Genomic DNA, 18,254 nt, shown 5'->3' on the forward strand with positions numbered 1-18,254 from the left:
TCATTAAAACTAATAAAATTTAATAATAATAATAATAATTTAAAAAATTAAAAAACAAAAACAAACAACAAAAAAAGAAAGTTGTAGCTTTTATTTCTTGGTAGTTTTGAGGTCCCTGTCCCATTTCTACTCCTGGGATAATTCATTTTAAGATTAGAAGGATGGCAAAACTAAGCAGTCTCCTCATTTGGGTTCCATACACCTTGTTTGTTTGATTGCTCCCCTGCAGGGTTCTGTTCACCTTATTTGCATAGCTCCACTCAGTTCTTTGGTACTTCATACAAGACCATGGATGGAAAGGCTCTATAAAAACAACCTGTTATACCTTAGAATGATCTTTCTTAAATTTAAACACAGAATAGCATCATAAAATGAGTATCAGTCTTTAATATAACACAGATTACTATCATAAAATGAGTATCAGTCTATAATATTGTAATTAAGCTCCTTAATTTCTTCTTTTAAATTGAAAGTAAGAAAAATATAGGGAGTCTTCTCCCATAAAGACTTATGGCCTTGAAAATACAAAGGGTGTCACTGTAAGTTGGAATCTGCTCAACACAGTGGATTTGGTTTGGGTAGAGTATTTGGTTCTTTCTCATGCTGCTTGTGTTTTACTTGCATTTAAATTTTAGGGGTTTTGTTGGGTTTTTTTTCTTTTCCTCTGTCCTTCCCTCCCATTCCTGCTAACCATCAAAGATTTCTTTGTGTGTGTGTGAGTGTGTGTGTGTACTTTTCCTTAGCATTTGGTTTTGGGTTTGGAGTTTTTTCCCTGCATATTTTTATTGATTTATATACAATAACTCATATACATGTGTTTCATCCATGTATATTTATTGTATTCTATGCAATAATGTGTTTTCTTCCTATGCATTGTGGTTAATACAATCATTCATATGCATTGTATTATATATACTGTTGATCTATGCACATTGTTACCCTGTCCCCAATGAATCTTTCCTGTTCCTTAACCCCTTCATCCCCCTGCTAACCTCTGCTATCCTATTGATTTTCCTCCTTCCCCTTTTTCCACCCCCTTCTCTCTTTTCCTTTAATCCTTTTGAACATTTATATCTATATCTTGCTCAGTTATCCTTCTACTTTTACGGTAATGGTCATATGCAGTATTTGTCTTTATGACACTGAGTTAGTTCACTCAGCGTAATGCTCTCTAGACTCTCCAGTGTTACATGGTATTTTATGAAATTGATGTTCCATAGTGCTGCTTAGTATTACATTTGTGAGTATGCCACAGTTTCTCAACCCACTCATTTGCTAGTGAGCATTTGGGTTGTTTCCATTTTCTTGTTATTGTGAATAACACTGCCATGAACATAGGTGAGCATTTCTCCGCTCATGTCTCAATTCTGATAGCCTTGGGTATATTCCTAGCAGTGTAATAGCTGGGTCATCAGGGAATCAGGGATTACTTTGTTCTTTTTTTTTTGAGGAAACTGCCTTTCAGAGTAATTGTGCTATTTTACTATCCCACCAGCATTGAATGAGTATTCCAGTCTCTCTGCATCCTCACCAACATTTACTCATATAAGACTTATAAAAGTTGTTAGTCTTTTTCTTGTGGAGGCTTTGTAGTATTCTGTAAACTTTAGTTATGAGGTCTTTGTCTGAAATGTCATTGCCAAATGTTTTTTACCCCTGTCTGTAGGTTTTCTTTTCACTCAGTTGGAAAAGTGTTTGATGTAGAAGGTCCCATTTGTAAATGTCATTCTCTCCTGTGTTATGCATTCCCTTAATTTTGTGTCTGGCTTATTTCCCTCAGTTTAGTGTTTATCTCCAGGTTCATCCATACTGTATTATATTCTGAGAATTCTTCCTTACTTTTTAATATTTCTTAATATTCCATTGTCTTTTATAAAGTACTGTCATTTTGCCAGTCCTTGGTTGATGAGTACTGAGGTGTCCTTGCCTTTTTCTTGTGAATAAAGCCACTTTAGATATGAGTGTGCATATAAAATTTGAAGCTATTTTAACCCATCATTTGAGAAGTAGTTGGCCCTAACTTTTATTTACATCTCAATAAGTCCTTATCATTTATCCCTTAATCATCCAGTTTTAAAAATCCCTCTATGTTTGCTTTGTAGACTGATTTTGCACGATTTAGTGGAACAAATGTAGAAACTGATTTTGTAGAGGTGCCATCACAAATGCTTGAAAACTGGGTCTGGGACACTGATTCTCTCAGAAGACTGTCAAAACATTATAAAGACGGAAGTCCTATTACAGATGATCTGCTTGAAAAACTTGTTGCTTCTAGACTGGTCAACACAGGTATGACTTGGTATTTTTAGAAAGAAAAATATATTAGAAACATTTAATTCTAAATTCCTTGAATATTCTTCTAAAAAAGTTATTTTCCCTTTAATGATAATGATATCCTAAGAATGATAATATATCTAACGCGGAACTTTGGAAATGCTAAGATGTATTATAATAGGGGGCCCTGTTATTTTAAATCTTAGAAGGAGATGTTCATATTTTGTGATGAATATGGCTGGAATCTGTTTTAAAATCTATGATCTTATGATTTTAGAACACACAGTTCTCTCTTCTCTAAATATGCCCTAACATTCTTTCATTATTAGGTCTTCTGACCCTACGCCAGATTGTTTTAAGCAAAGTCGATCAATCTCTCCATACCAACACATCACTGGATGCTGCAAGTGAATATGCCAAATATTGCACAGAAATTTTAGGTGTCTCAGCTACTCCAGGTATGAAAATACTAAGGTTTGAACTCAGTTTCCCTGTGAAACACAGGCAGAGAAGGTAGAGTTCTTCTGACAGCTCGCCTGATTTGATTTTTTTCTGATTTCTGTAATCAGGCTTTGACTTTCAGATAAACATATTATGTCCTTATGAGTTATCCTCTCCAAATGTGCCGGAAGGGAAGGCGGGTCCAGTTCTGCAGCATTTTAGTGTAATGGAGAGTGTGCAGTTGGCCTCCGCCCCAGAGCAGCGAGAGCCACACATGTTTGGTAACACCTGCCTGGCTCCTCCCTCCCTATGTGCACCAAGAACTTCCCTGTGATTTGGCAGAAGTTTTAGAGAAGCATAAACATTTTCCTTGTTTCTCATTCTGAGATCAGTTCAGCCAGTTTGACTAGCAGTTTCCAACCTGATATTTTTTAAGGTTTTTTTATTTCTATTTTTCTAGTTTTGTTGGGCATGTATATGTAGTTAGTAAGGAGAATTCCTTTTCCTTATTTTTGATGACTAAGGAGCCCTTGGGCTGAAAGGTCAGTGGCTTGAATCCATAAACCAGTCTATGGAATAAAGATAAGCAGCCTCCTTCCATAAAGATTTACAACCTCAGAAACTCAGTGGAGGGCCACTGGACAGTGGGGTTTTGCTTTCAGGAAATTGTTATTAAAATGAATCAGTCACTTTTATAGAGATAATAAAGCTAAGACTGCTCAATTGAGTCAATCTAGGCTCTTTACTTTCTTTTATAATTTTTTTACAGTAGACTATAGGGCAACCTTTTGCTTCAAGCTACTTTTGAAAGTTGTACCTGAGTCTCCGGGTTGTATGAAGGACTGAAGTCCAGACTATTAACCAAAGCCTACCTAGAGCGGTCTCTGAAAACAGGCCTGGAGATCTGATTCTGAAAGGCCACGGGCTTAGAAACCCCACAGGATGCAAGTATACCCTACAGCACCTGATATAGCCACTAGTCCAGATCAGCTCAGTGGCACTCTTTCTAGACTTTAAAGTCGAGTTCTGGTTTACTAATTATTATTATTATGTGCTGTTGAGTAGGAACCACCTCTCAGGTGACCTTCCAGTGGGTTTTCAAAGAGTAAATCACACAGGAAGCAATTGCCCCTTTTTCTCCCATGGAGTAGCTTGTGGATTCGAATCACCTGTTTTTGGGTTGGCAGCACAACTCCTTATCATTAAACAACCAGAGCTCCTTGTGTTTGAGTAATGATCAGCCTAATATAAGTGTCTTGCAACACATCAAAATATAAAGAGGTATCACAAAGAATGGGGTTAGTATTACTGTATTTTTAAGACACATATATGTCTAAAGAATAGGAGAGACATAAACTTGAAAGTCTGAACTAGTTACTGGGTGTGGACAATCTCTGAAACTATTGTTAGGCCTCCCAGAGCTCATGGCCGAAACCAGCTCTAATGTTGAGCCATCACGGGAGAGAAATTGGAAAACATCTTTGCCAAGGGCATACTTAAGCCCAGAGGTTAGATCATATCACTCCTTCCTCCCACAACTGTACTCCCCACCAGGAAACTTTAGCTAACTGATAACCCAGTAATTAACACTTACCATCATATTGATTAAAATGTATCTTTCTTTAAAGGCACAAATATGCCAGCTACTTTTGGACATTTGGCAGGGGGATATGATGGCCAATACTATGGATATCTTTGGAGTGAAGTATTTTCCATGGACATGTTTTACAGCTGCTTTAAGAAAGAAGGGATAATGAATCCAGAGGTATTGTATTTGTTTCTCCTTTTGTGTTATAGTTATTCCTCTCTCTCTTTAACTTCTACATAAAATATTTATTATACCCTGATTTTAGAGTAAGTGTTTTGGTAATAATACCTTTTAACTTTAAAGCCTTGCATCTTCTCAAATCATTATCTATCCTTATTAAGTTGTATTATATAAGTCATTAACTCTAATTCTATAGATTTTTTTTAAAAATCTAACTGCATTTTCTTGCTTATTAACATTCCAATATATTACATAATTAGAAATTCAAAGCTTGTTTATTCATTTGAGCATTTATAGCTGCTAGTTTTGACATGTGCCTTTTATTGTTTCAGTTTTATAGGAGGTTGGGTAAGAGAGGTAAACTCCTGATGTAAAAGGTCTCCCCATGTTTTGATATTCTTTACATACTTTCTTTGTACATTTTTTCTGTGGGCGTCACCCTTTTTCCTATGACTGGTCCACCCCACCTACTACAGTTTGTATCCTAAATGCCTTTAAGTAACTTAAACTGCTTCATTAACCTGAGCCATCCCTTTCAGTGTTCAGTGAGTTGGCTGCCAAGTGGCTGCCCGCCAAGCCTTCCTGAGTAACAGCCCCCGAGTCTCCACTTTCAGTGAAGATTCAGCTGTCAGATTATTGCTAACTGATGCATTTTCCAGGATGTTTCTGACTTCTGTTTGATTCCGAAATTAGAAGAACAAATTAACAAAATCAGACTATATTTTATTTCAGCCAGTTAATTTGTTCTCTGAACTTTACATTTCTGGATTGCGTAGTGCCTTACATGTATACATTGAAATACAATACTATAATTAGACCACCATCAACCCTTCTCAAAACAAAGCAAAAAAAAACCCCAGACATTCCCATGGAGCCCACATTCTATGCTCGCAGGTCCCTTCAAGAACTTCCTCTTCCTTCCTGCCCACACAGTCTATTAGGTTCCTTTAAACCTCATTCCATTCCCTGGCTAACTCATTTACAAAGGTCAGCCATAGACTATTCTCATAAACAGCAGATTCATATGACCTTCAGGCAATTCTGAGTCCTGGATTCCTCCCCCATCGCATATAGAAATGGTGTCCTTGGAATGCCAAGTGTTCTGGGCCTGTTGAATAACTCTGTTAACATGGCCTACTACATAATCATGCCGTCCAGTCTGAGCTAGACACCAGCTCTCTTGTCCCACAACATGTCCCTTATTGATTCCTCCCCTCTGACAAGAAAGCTGAGACTGCTGAGTGTGAGCATGTTCGCCTTGCTTTTTTCTCTACTTCAATACATTTCTCTGTTGTTTGTTGTTGTTGTTATGTGTCGTCGAGTCGTTTGCAACTCATAGCGACCCTCTGTGCAACAGCCCTAAACCATGCTCTATCCTGTGCCGATCTCATTGCCTCTGACACACCCATCCCGAGTACCCCAGTCACTGAATCAATCCACCTCATAGAGGGTCTTCCCCTCCTGCGCTGTCCCTCCACTCTACCCAGCATGATGTCCCTCTCTAAAGACCTGTCTCTCCTTACAACATGTCCAAAGTATGTCAGACGAAGCCCCAGAATCCTTGCCTCCAAGGAGCAGCCTGGTTTAATCCTCTCTACGATGAATCTGTTTGAACTGTTTTGCCTTCTTGGAGGGAAACAAAAAATGATACTGATGCTAATAATCTCAATGCTAATGTTTTGTGTTTTTCTAATCGAAGCCTAACTCCTTGGTATGGGATACAGTCTTATTAATCCATTATAGTTTCTCAAATTATGTATCACTACCAATTTAGCTAGAACATCTCCCTCCAAAATTTCCACTGATTGTGGTACAATCTCAAAGGCACTTGGTTCAAATCCACCAGCTGCTTTGTGGGAGAAGGATGATCAATATCCTCCTGTGTAAATTTACAGCCTCTGAAAACCTCTGTCTGAACTGTCAGCTATGGGTCGGTTTCAATTCCACGATACACAAAATTTCCACTGATCACCTAATCACTAATTTCAAACTCTGCATCTACCTTTATCTTTTATTCCCTGCTTGGTATTCCTCTCCTTTTCTTCCAAAGCCATTAATTTGTTGTTGTTGTTGTTAGGTACCATCAAGTTGGAACAAACTCATAGCAGTTTTCAGAGTCAATAAATCAGATGGGAGGAGATTACCCATCTTTTTCCCACAGAACAGCTGTTGGATTTGAACTTGCACACCTTTCATTGGCAGCATTATTCCTTTCTGCTACACCACCAGAGCTCCCTACCCTTTGTTTAGCAATCATATTATTTCATTATTCTAGTATTCTCTATAAATCAGCCAACTCTGCATGCCCCCTGGATCTTTTAATCTTCATATGTTTGCTCTTCCATTTTCTTCTACGTGGAATATATTTATTTCTCATCTGTGCCTCTCAGAATCCTACCATTCTTAACACCCCAACTAAACTGCCACTCATTTAAGAAATCTTCCAGATCATCCCAGTTAGAAGTCATCTTTCTAGTGTCTGAACTGCAATATCTAATATAACTATTATGTTGTTGTTGTTGTTGTTGTTGTTGTTGATTGCCTCCAAGTCAAGCATGACTCGTAGCGACCCTAAGAACAAAAGACCTGAAGCCCCTCTACAACTATCAACATCGACATCTATCGAAGTTCATAGAGTTTCTGGAAGCATGTTATTTAGGAAGTGATGCCACTCCTGCTTCCAAATAACTATGATAAAAAGTAGGAAAAAATTAAATTATGGCTGTGCTCTGATGGCTTGTTGTTGTTGTCGTTGTCATAAGCTGTTGAGTCGCCAGCAACTCATAGTGACTCTGTACAACAGCTCTGAAGCCTGTCCTGTCCTGAGCAAGTGTCACTGACTCCAACACACCATCCCTCATTGCCACAGTTATTGTATCAATCCATTTCAAACCTAGGCTTTTGTTTATTTAAAGTTTTTTATTTTAACTGCAGATTTTATTTTAATGCACGTGGACTTTAGATTTGAAATCAGTCACATCCACTGATGACACATAGTCATCAAAAGCAGGGTTTTTTTCCAGCATATCTGTGCCAACTTTATCATCTTCAACTACACACTGTATTGGAAGCTTCTTAATTCCATATCCCATCAGTACTAGCTTAGAAAAGCCCCCGACTAAGCCCTCTGCCTGAATACTTCTAACGCACTCTTCCAGTCCTGCCATGTCTGTTTCATCATCCCAAGGTCTCACGTCTAATAAGATTGAAGACTTGGCGACAAGTGCAAGTTTCTTGGCTGTCTTTGATTAATACTGTGCAAGACGTTCTTCTCTTAGCTGCTTTGCTTCCTCACTTTCCTCCTCCTCCTCAAATTCAAAGACGTCAATGTTATCGTCATCTTTACTGTCTGTAGCTCCACTTCCTGTGGTGTCTTCCATATTAGCAGGGCCGTACTTGTCCATAGCTTTCTTCCCTCCTGGCAGGCTGGCCTTTCCTTCTCATAAGACTTAATGTGGTTGACCAGTGTAGAGCATGACTTAGGTTGGCAGGTGAGGGGCTGGGGATGGTTTGAAACACCATCATATCTACTTGCATGTACCTCTCAATGTCTCGATGTAGCTCTTTTCAGTCAAGTAATCATTGAGGATGTGGAAGCCAGCAGCAGGCTAGAAGTCCCCAAAGCCCCATTGTCAGCTTTGCCTGGAGCCAAGCAGCAGTGGAAAACCAAACCTAGGCTTTTGAATACCAATAGTAGCAGTGGAGTGTTTTGGGGTTTTTTTACATATATTTATTTTGTATTGTTTTGTATACAAAATAATATACATTGTATTTCATTTATAAACATTTTGTTTCTCACATTCCTTGTGTTTCTTATGATTATTACCATACACTGCATTTTATAAAACCAATCACCCTTGATCAATGCTCACTATCACCCCATCTTTTCAGGTCCCCACTAGACCTTTCCTAATTCCTTCACACTGTCCCTACATCCAACAAACTGTTGTGACCCAGTGATTCCTCCCCTCTCCATCCTCAACCCTTCTGTTTCTTCCCCTTCCCCCATTGAACTGTCATACACATCGTACTAGTTTCTGTTTTTATAATAATGGACTTAGACAGCATTTGTCCTTATGAGACAGATTTAATTCACTCAGCATAATGCTCTCTATCTCTCCCAAGTTATATACTGTTTTTCACAATCATTCCTCCTGAGTGCTGCGTAGTATTCCAGAGTGTAAATGTACCGCAGGGGCGGGCCTTTGTATTTAAAAGTTGGTAGAGCCCTGACTAAGTCTCCAGCTTGGAGGCTCATATGTGAAGCGGTTGGATTCTGGAAGATGAGTTCTCTTGGAGGGTCTGGTGTGGACTGTTTGGTTGTTTTTATTTCATTTACAATTGGGTATGAGCTGATTAGATTTGCTGGATTTAGCTAACAATGACCTATGGACTGGAAGCCTCTTGTTTAAAGGCAGTCTGGACCTGGCATTGTGTTTGGGACTAACATTCTTCTAAGTGGTACAACACTGGTCTGTCAATTAGCTGTAGTGAGGTAACTTGGGGTTGTTGTGATGCTGAACACTGTGCCACTGGTATGTCAAATGCTATAATGGTTACCCATGGTAAACAGTGCTTGGTGGAGCTCCCAGATTAAGATGGTCTTGGAAGTAGGAGTAGCATCCACTTCCTAAACAACATGCCTCTGGAAACTCTATGAACTTAGAGAAACAACAGCAGTTTTAGGACAAGGTTCATCTTTTTTTCATAGGGTTGCTATGAGTCATGCTCGACAACAACTGTACCAAATCATCCGTTCTCAAACTAATCGTTTGTTGATGGAAGCAGTAGAGGGTTTTGTGGTATAACATACTTATCTTCATGTTTTAAAGTCATCTATCAAAATATTGTTTATAGGGTTGCTATGAGTTGTACGCTCAAGGGCGCCTAACAACCAAAAGTTAGAACTGACAAAACCTGTTAGTAACCTAAAAAGTTTATTACTTCTGTTGTTAGCTATAGGGTTTTTTTCACTTCATAATAAATAGATAACACATCTTAACTGTTTTCTTAGTGAAAATGTTACCTAAAATCTTTGTTTCTAGTAGAAAATGGAGAAATCACCTCTATTTTCCTTCTCCAGCTATCATCTTGAATAATTTTAGAAGGGAACTGATTTGAATTAACACTTTCCCAGCAAGCCTAAGGTGTCTTAAAGATGACCAAGTGCAGTTTCAAAATCTAGCAGCTAATCATAGGTTTGAAAGAATGGGGCACTTTAAGTAGGACAATTTCTTTTTTATATGCAACTTCATTGTGGGAAATTTTTCTAAAAGATAATAGACATCCTGGATTCAAAGGCAATTATATTATTAAGCCAAAATTACCTTCCTCTTTTGCATGTAGAAAAATTACTACTTTGGTTCTTCCATGCGTGAAGGAGAAATAGAACCTAGTTTTACTTCTGAAAGGAATACCAAGAAATTCAAGGCAGGCAAGTGTCATTATTATATTGTAATCTTTAATGCCAAAAAGAATTGTTAGCCCTACATGCAGTAACACATAAGCACAGTTAAACACGAAAAAGAACTACGTGACAGCTAGTATAATAAAAAGCTAAAAACTGCAGAGCTCTTCAAGCAGAATTCTAGGACCAGTTACAGCTGCAGTGTGTTGCCAGACAACAGTATGAACTTTCCTCTTATAAAGAGTTTTACTGCTAACCCAAAGTCTACCCATTCCAGGTGGTTCAAATACACCAGCTGCAACTCAGTAGATAGTCTCCTCCATACGATTTACAGCCTTGGAAACCACTGGAACGTCAGCTGTGAATCTATTTCAACTCAAAGGCACTGAAAGTGAGAGGGAAAAAATAGCATAAATAAGTTAAATTCCCTTCCATCAGAGGGCCTTTTTTTATTTTTTTGAAAAAGGAAAAATTTACTAGCTGACGACTCAGAGGAACTCTTGTTCCAAAGATCTGGCCTTATTCTTGATCTACTACCCCGCAGTTGAGTGGTAGGGCTGATTTTCTCTTAGATCTTACTTGATTTAAGAGACGAAGGAAGGAAATGAGAAGGGCTTCCAGCCTACTTTTTGACTATTTAGAAGACTAGACCTTCTAGATTTTGAATCCCAACAAGCTGGAGGCAATTTGTCTTTTATGTTTCTCTTAGAGCCTTTGTCATGTACCTTGTTAATGACATATTTCTTTATTGACCCTACACATTCTAAAACTTGTGAAATAAGAGCTCTTTGATTCATCCTTATGTTCTTTTCTATGTTTCATAAATGTTTAATTCCATTATTGTTACATGCACATGTTGTTGTTGTTAGGTGTCATCAAGTCATAGATGACACATAGCGACTCTATGAACAAAAGGCCTGAACACTGTTCAGAGTTTCTGGAGGCAAGCCATTTCGGAAGTGGATGCCGCTCCTGCTTCCAAGCTTGTTTTAATCGGGAAGCTCTGCCAAACGCTGTCCACCATGGGTGACCATTATCACATTTGGCACATCACTGTCACAGTGTTCCACATCACAGCAACTATGAGTTACCTCTGTACAGCAACGCACAGACCAGTACTATACCACCTAGAAGAATGGTTGACAGAAAACCAATTTGAACCAGACCTGGGGGCCGCAAATTAAAATCACCCACCTTGGGCTTGGTAGCATAACTTTTTGTCCACTAGGCCAACGTAGTTCTCTCTATGTTGTCATTGTTGTTAGATGCAATTGAGTTGTAGACAACTCATAGCAACCCTATGCATGAAAGGCCTGAGCACTGTTCATAGTTTCTGGAGGTAAGCCATTTCGGAAGTGGATGCCACTCCTGCTTTCATACCTCCTTAAAACTCATCTGGGGTTTATCCACCAGCCACTTACAATCCTCCATCTCCCTAATACAGCTCACCAAGGTACTTTTCCTTTTTTTCTTGATTTCTTCTATACCCGTCTCTCCCCACAAACTGAAACTCTGCATTAGTTTTCAAGAAATCTATCTGTAAGCAAAGCCTTCTACCTGACTGTTGAGTGACAATTCTTACTCCTGTTCTAGCTTCCATCTGTAGATGCCCAGTACCATTCATTGGCCTATGTTCATTTACCCTCCTTTGTTGTTAAAGGTATTCTTTTAAAAGTCTTTTTACACTCACAATCTCCCCACCCTTATGGAAAACAAAGGGTGTGCTGTTAGAAAGGAGTTTACAGATGAACTGTAGAAGGGAAGAATTTCAAAGTCCAGTTTTAAAGGATGCTACTAAACTTCTTCAGTGCCTAATCATCCTCACCTGCCCTTGGATGAATGTTCTCTGCCCTGGTGCAGTCTTGTAGTGTATGAAGGAGAAACGTTAGCACCATTCCCCAAAGTCAGTGACAGCCAGGAAGGAGAGCTAAAAGTCAGTGGGCATTTGCATGTGTGGCTTCAGAGATGAAGAGATATCTGTTGTTGTTGTTACATGCCATCCAATCAGAACCAACTCATGGCTCACCTTCCTATGGCTTTTCCAAGGATGTAAATCACAAGGGAATAGATTGCCATGCTTCTCGCACAGATATACTGGTAGATTCGAACCACTTGACTTTGTGTTGGCAATGCAAGAGATAGTAGAAAGCCTGTTTGTTTGTTTGTTTATTCTCATTATTGATGAATTGCATTGGGAAAGTCAGCCGTCAGGGACCTCTCCAGAGTACTGAATAGCAATGATGTCGGGCTGGAGACTAGGGTGCACCTGACCCAGGCCATAGTCGTTGCAATTGCATGCTGTTCGTCAGAGAGCTGGACAGTGAATAGGGTTGATAGAAAGAGAATTGATGCCTTTGAGCTGTGGTGCTGGAGAAGAGTGTTGAATATACCATGGACTGCTAGCCGAACAAACAGGTTTGTCCTAGAGAGGGTGAAACTGGGCTGCTCCTTGGAGGCAAAGATTGTGAAGATTCATCTAACATACTTTGGGCATGTTGTAAGGATAGAGCAGGGTTAGGGCTCTTGTACATAGGGTCGCTGTGAGTTGCAAGTGACTCGACGGCACATAACAACAATAGCAACTGATAAATGGCAAGCATCTTTCATTCACATCATTTTGATTGCTATGAAAATATTGCTTTATCTCCCCCAAAACCCAAATCTATTACCGTCTAGTCAACTCTGATTCATAACAACCCTATAGGCATAATAGAACTACCAATAGGTTTACAAGGCTGTAAATTTTTCTAGAAGCATACTGTTGCCTCCTATTAAAGGTTTATATCCTGGGATTAAATTACTTCTATCCCTTCTGTATTACTGAATTATTTTTCCTACTTCTTTCTAATATAAGGTATAATACCTCTTGGACTGTTCTCCAACTTTTTAGAAGATAAAACAAGTTTTAAAAGAAATACAAAAGCTAGAATACATTTGTTTACATACTCTGAGTAACTGGATTTGGGCAGGAGGTGTTGTGAAAGGAAAAGAAATAAAAGGAAGGATGGATGACCACTTAGGTTTCTTGAATACCACTGTATATGAAGTATTACAGTAGAGAACAGACAGGGCATCAAAATCGTCTCTCTAATCGCCCATCAACTGAGGCAAGCACGTTCTCATTTTACAGATAAGAAAACCAAGGCCTAAGGTCAAATAGCCTAGAGTGGAGCCAAGATTCAAACCTCGGCCTAACTCCAAAACTCCTCATCTTGAGGCTTTAGAACACTTCTCTGTTAGAAAGGGATTGCACAGTTGCCAAGAGAAACACATTAATTTTCCAGAATTAAAAGCCATGGAGGTAACATGATACTGATTTTCCCTTATGGATAGCTAGTAGAACATCTTACTATATGCATAGCCTTCTGAAGGAGAATTTTAGCATGAAAAACTTCAGTGATTCTCCTTGAGGTTCTCTTCCTACATGCCCACTGTTAAAATTTCTTTACTGAATAAACAAAGCTTGGCAGAGACTCCTTCTACCTGTGACTTTCATCTACAAGACCATGTTCTCTCACCCAGAGAGGCTGTCACCTTCCTAAAACACAAGAATTCACTTAATTTGTATCTATATTTTTTAAAAGAAAAAAACAAGATCCTGTTACCAAAGTGAATCAAACTCTTCTCAAAACTCCATTGCAAAGGAAATGAAACTATTAAAAGACCATTGCCCTGTAATTCAGGAAATTGAATAACTTGTTTGGAGCTTAAGAGCAGAGGGAGAGTTGAGCTGTTTTGAGCCATGTATTGTGAGACTGAACAGTGCCCTGAGCTGTGTGTTCACTGAACTAAGTAACTCCTCAAATGTTTGCTTTTCTTTACAGTTTAAAATCACAGTTCTCATTACAAAATGAGAATACTTTATCAGATGGTAGTGGTGCGGGTGAATCTTCTCTAACTTTTATTTCGATTTTGGGGTATATTCCTGTACTATTATTGGAATGAAAAAAATGTTCTAAAAGAAGAATTGCTTCTTAAGCATTAAGAATTACTACAGATAAAAACCAACAAAAAAGAATTACTACAGATTAATCTTAATTAACTGAGACTGGTATATGGGGTATATAATAGTTCATTATATTGTTGTTTCTATTGTGAATACATTTTAAGTTTTCACTAACAAAAAGCTTAAGTATTTTTTAAATTCTGGAGATAAATGTCATTTATTTTTGCATTCGTTCTCTATACAGAAAGCACAATATTCTTTGCCACACTTGCTAACTCGACATTGGCCCAATTTAGATATATTAAGCGTTGAAGGAAAGACAAGAGAAGGGAGGTGAATTATGGTTTGTCTCAAGAGTTCTGATACATTTCTTCCTAGAATAATGAAGCCTATGACATGAATAGCCATAACTCACATACTGGTGTCTGCATTGCTCTTGTAACAGGAATAAATTGCTACAGACCAGGCATAAAATGACATGTCATTGTTTTTTCTGTAGTTAATGAAATCTGCCTATAAGCTGTACCAAGGTTTTGGGAAAATACAGTATCACTGATTATAGACCCTCTGCATTTTGGAAATTTTATCCAAAACTTGTAAATAGGAAAACAAGATCACTGTGTGTCCTGTGAATGTCATATAACAGCATTGTATAACAAATCCACCTGCAGAGCATCTTGGGATCTAATTCCTACAGCTGTGCTGTCTAATGCAGTAGCCACATGTGGATAGTGAGCATTTGAAAAATATTAGGGAAGTACAACTGAAGAACTGGATTGAGATATGCCAAAACACACTAGATTTCAAAGGCTACCTATGAAAATATGAATCTAAACCACTTTATTGATATACATTGAGTTATTATATTCTTGATAATAGATTGGCCACAATACTTTATTAAATTCAACTTTACCAGTTGTTTGGGTTTTTTTTTCAAGTAAGACTAATATAAAATTTTACTTTACTTCTGTGGCACATATTTTATCTCTATTGGAACATGGCTTACTTAGAGCATATGAGAAGGTAACTGGCTATGGATAATTATTTATTTTTTATTAGGGTACAGGAGCTCTGGTGGCATAGTCCATGGCAAGTTGTGCTTCTAAACCAAAGGCTACACATCTCCAGCATTTCAGTTCCAGTACTTGCTCCCTGAGAGAAAGATGGATAGTTGGCCTCGCTTGTGATTTAAAGCCTTAGAAATCCAGTGGAGGCTGCCGAGTCAGAATTTGCTCTCGGGCAGTGAGGTGAGTTGAGTTGAGCTGAGCTGAGCTGAGTTGAGTTGAGTTGAGTTGAGGGTCCAGACCAAATTGAGACGTTAGTCTGTAGATAACTGGCAAATTGCAGAATTATTTTATTCTTATAGATGTCTCATTCGTGTTCAAGGCCTCAAACGTGTTCTTGAGATGGTTCTGAAATTCAGGTGGGATAGACTCAAAGTTATATTTTGGTTCCCGTGGAATTGGTTTAATTTTCCTCAGCTTCAGCTTGAACTTGCATATGAGTGGTTGATGGTCTGTTCCACAATCAGCTCCGGGACTAGTTTTCACAGCTGATATTAAGCTTCTGCAGTGATTCCTTCCGCAGATATAATCGATCGATTCCAGTGCATACCATCAGGTGAAATCCAGGTATATGACCTGCGTTTATGTCTCTTTAAAAATGTGTTTGCGATGAATAAGTCATTGATGGTGCAAAATTCAATCACTCTATCTCCAGCTCGATTTCTGTCACCGAGTCCATGTTTTCTGACTACTGATTCTTCTTCTCTGTTCCCAACTTTTGCATTCCAATCTCCTTTTATTATCAATGCATCTTGATTGCATGTTTGATCGATCTCCGACTGTAAAAGTTGGTAGAAATCTTGTATTTCCTCTTCTTTGGCTCTGGTTGTTGGTGCTTATATCTGAATGATAGTGGTATTCACTGGACTTCCTTGTATGCGTATGGATATTATCCTGTCACTCACAATATTGTACTTCAAGACAGATCAAGAAATGGCTTTTCTAACTATGAAAGCAACCCCATTTTCCTCACCTTTTCATCTCGGGAGTAGTATATCATATGTTCATCCGATTCAAAATGCCCCATGCCGGTCCATCTCATCTCACCAATGCCTAGTATGTCAATATTTATGTGTTCCATTTCCTCCTTAATAATATCTAATTTTCCTACATTCATGGTTCTCACATTCCATGTTCCAATCACTAGTGTCTGCTTACAACTGTTCCTCTTCCTTTGTATTTCCATACTCAGTTGCCTTTTCTGTCATTCTACGTGTGTTCTGTGTACATAGGGTTTTCAGAGGCCTGCTATTTTAGAAGTGGATGGCCAATCCTTCTTCCTAGTGTGTCTGTCTGAATGTTCAGATTTAAAGTGAAAATATATCCCTTTTGCAATTACTTGTTATGCATCAGAGAGCTGGACAATGACCAGGGTGGATGGGAGAATTGATGCTTTTGAGCTTTGGTGTTGGAGAAGAGTGCTGAGGGTACCATGGACTGCTAAGAAAACAAACAGATTCATCTTGGAGAGCGTTAAACCAGACTGCTCCTTGGAGGAAGGATTCTGAGACTTCGTCTGACATACTTTGGTCATGTTGTAAGGAGAGACTGGTCCTTGGAGAAGGACATCATGCTTGGGAGGGTGGAGGGCAGGCACAGTAGGGGAAGGCCCTCTGGGAGGTGGATTGATTTGGTGACTGGGGCAATCAGGATGAGACAATGAGATTGGCACAGGACAGAACAGAGTTTAGAGCTGTTGTACATAGGTTCGCTATGAGTCACAAGTGACTCGACGGCACATAACAACAACAACATAGGTAGTCTCAAAGGTTATGATCTTATTCTGTAAGACGTATAGCTCAAAGGGTATACCTTTCAGTATGAATTATACCTCAACATAAAGACAACAAAAATACTCACAGCTTAACCAATAAATAGAATCGAATGGGGTCAAGCCCACCGTTATATTTTGTCAATCTGTCATGTTGAAGGTCTTCCTCTCTTTCTCAGACACTCTTTCCAGCATGATATCTTTTTCCAAAACTTTACAAACTTTGCCCCTTCTGGCAACATACCCAAATTTAAATTTAAGAAAGAGAAAAAAAAAGCAAAGCCCTGTACTTAGAGGTATTATCTTTTATTTTGTGCCTGTCATTTTGCTAAAAGGTGACCTCAGGAAATCAATTCCATTTAAAGCTTAAAGAATATCTCAGGGCACTAGTCTTAAAGGAAGCCCAGGGAGTCCTCTCATCTCAGCTACTCCAGGAACTCTAGATTTCTTATGAATTTGAGTTCCCTATTTTTCCCCTACTCTAACAGGGTCTGTCTTTTGTGGCCCTGATGTAAAGTAACACTACATTCTTCCAGTCTCGTGGTAGATGTGGACTATTAGCCTGTTAGCCAGTTTCTTCTCTAACACTTTGGTTTTCTTCTTTCTTTTCTGCTCCTAAGCAATAGACACCAGCTGTTATCTTAGATATTTGCTTTCTTTCAAGACCCTAAAGGGCATACAATATTTATCGTTATATGATTGACTTATTTCACTTAGCACCTTTCTGTACAGATCCATCCATGTTATGTTTTGTGGACTCGTTGTTCTTTATAGTTGCAAAGGCATTTAAATGTGCAGATCATAACAAACTATGGCTAACATTGAGAAGAATGAGAATCCCAGAACACTTAATTATGCTCATACAGAACCTATACCTACACCAAGAGGCTGTTGTATGAACCGAGCAAGGAAACACTGTATGGTTTAAAATCCGAGAAAGTGTGTGTCAGAAGTTATATCTTTTCTTCATCTATGCTGAGAAAAATCATTCAAGAAGCTAGACTCTATGAAGAAGAATGTGATAACAGGATCAGAGAAAGACATCAACAACCTGCTTTATACAGATGGCACAACCTTGCTTGCTGAAAACAAGGAGGACTTGAAACATTTATTGCAGAAAGTAAAAAACTACAACCTTCAATATGGGTTACATCTCAAATAATAGACAAAAATCCTCAACACTGGACTGATAAGCAGCATCATGAAAAATGTAGAAAAGTTTGAAGTTGTGAGCAATTTCACCTTACTCGGACCCATAATCAACATCCTTTGTACTACCAGTCAGGAGATCAGGAGACTTAATGCATCGGTCAAAGGATCTCTCCAAAGTACTGAGGAACAGTGTTATTACTTTAAAAACTAAGGCTTATATAATTCAAACTATGTCTTTTCACCTGATGGTATGCATAAGAATCAGATTGACTACATATGTGGAAAGAACCGCTGGAGAAGCTCAATATCAGCTGTGAAAACTAGGCCAGGAGTTGATTGTGGAACAGACCACCAACTACTCATATGCAAATTCAAGCTAAAGCTGAGGAAAATTAAACCAAATCCAAGGCAACCAAAATATGACTTTGAGT

The 18,254-nt window shown here is 38.6% G+C and overlaps 1 protein-coding gene and 1 pseudogene across 1 annotated transcript in view; one reads left to right on the forward strand and one right to left on the reverse strand.

Annotated features, from left to right (window-relative positions):
• LOC102851230 (neurolysin, mitochondrial-like) overlaps positions 1 to 18,254 on the forward strand; it is a 118,271-nt gene that overhangs the window by 92,748 nt on the left and 7,269 nt on the right. The window contains exons 9-11 of the mRNA XM_006899374.1: positions 2,103 to 2,289; positions 2,604 to 2,732; positions 4,344 to 4,480. Coding sequence (XP_006899436.1) covers positions 2,103 to 2,289; positions 2,604 to 2,732; positions 4,344 to 4,480 — 453 coding nt within the window. The remainder of the gene's footprint in view (positions 1 to 2,102; positions 2,290 to 2,603; positions 2,733 to 4,343; positions 4,481 to 18,254) is intronic.
• Positions 7,426 to 8,112, reverse strand: LOC102855050 (annotated as a pseudogene).

The sequence above is a fragment of the Elephantulus edwardii genome, unplaced genomic scaffold (assembly GCF_000299155.1).
Source record: "Elephantulus edwardii isolate Elephantulus edwardi_28Jun2011 unplaced genomic scaffold, EleEdw1.0 scaffold00254, whole genome shotgun sequence".
Classification (NCBI taxonomy): domain Eukaryota; kingdom Metazoa; phylum Chordata; class Mammalia; order Macroscelidea; family Macroscelididae; genus Elephantulus; species Elephantulus edwardii.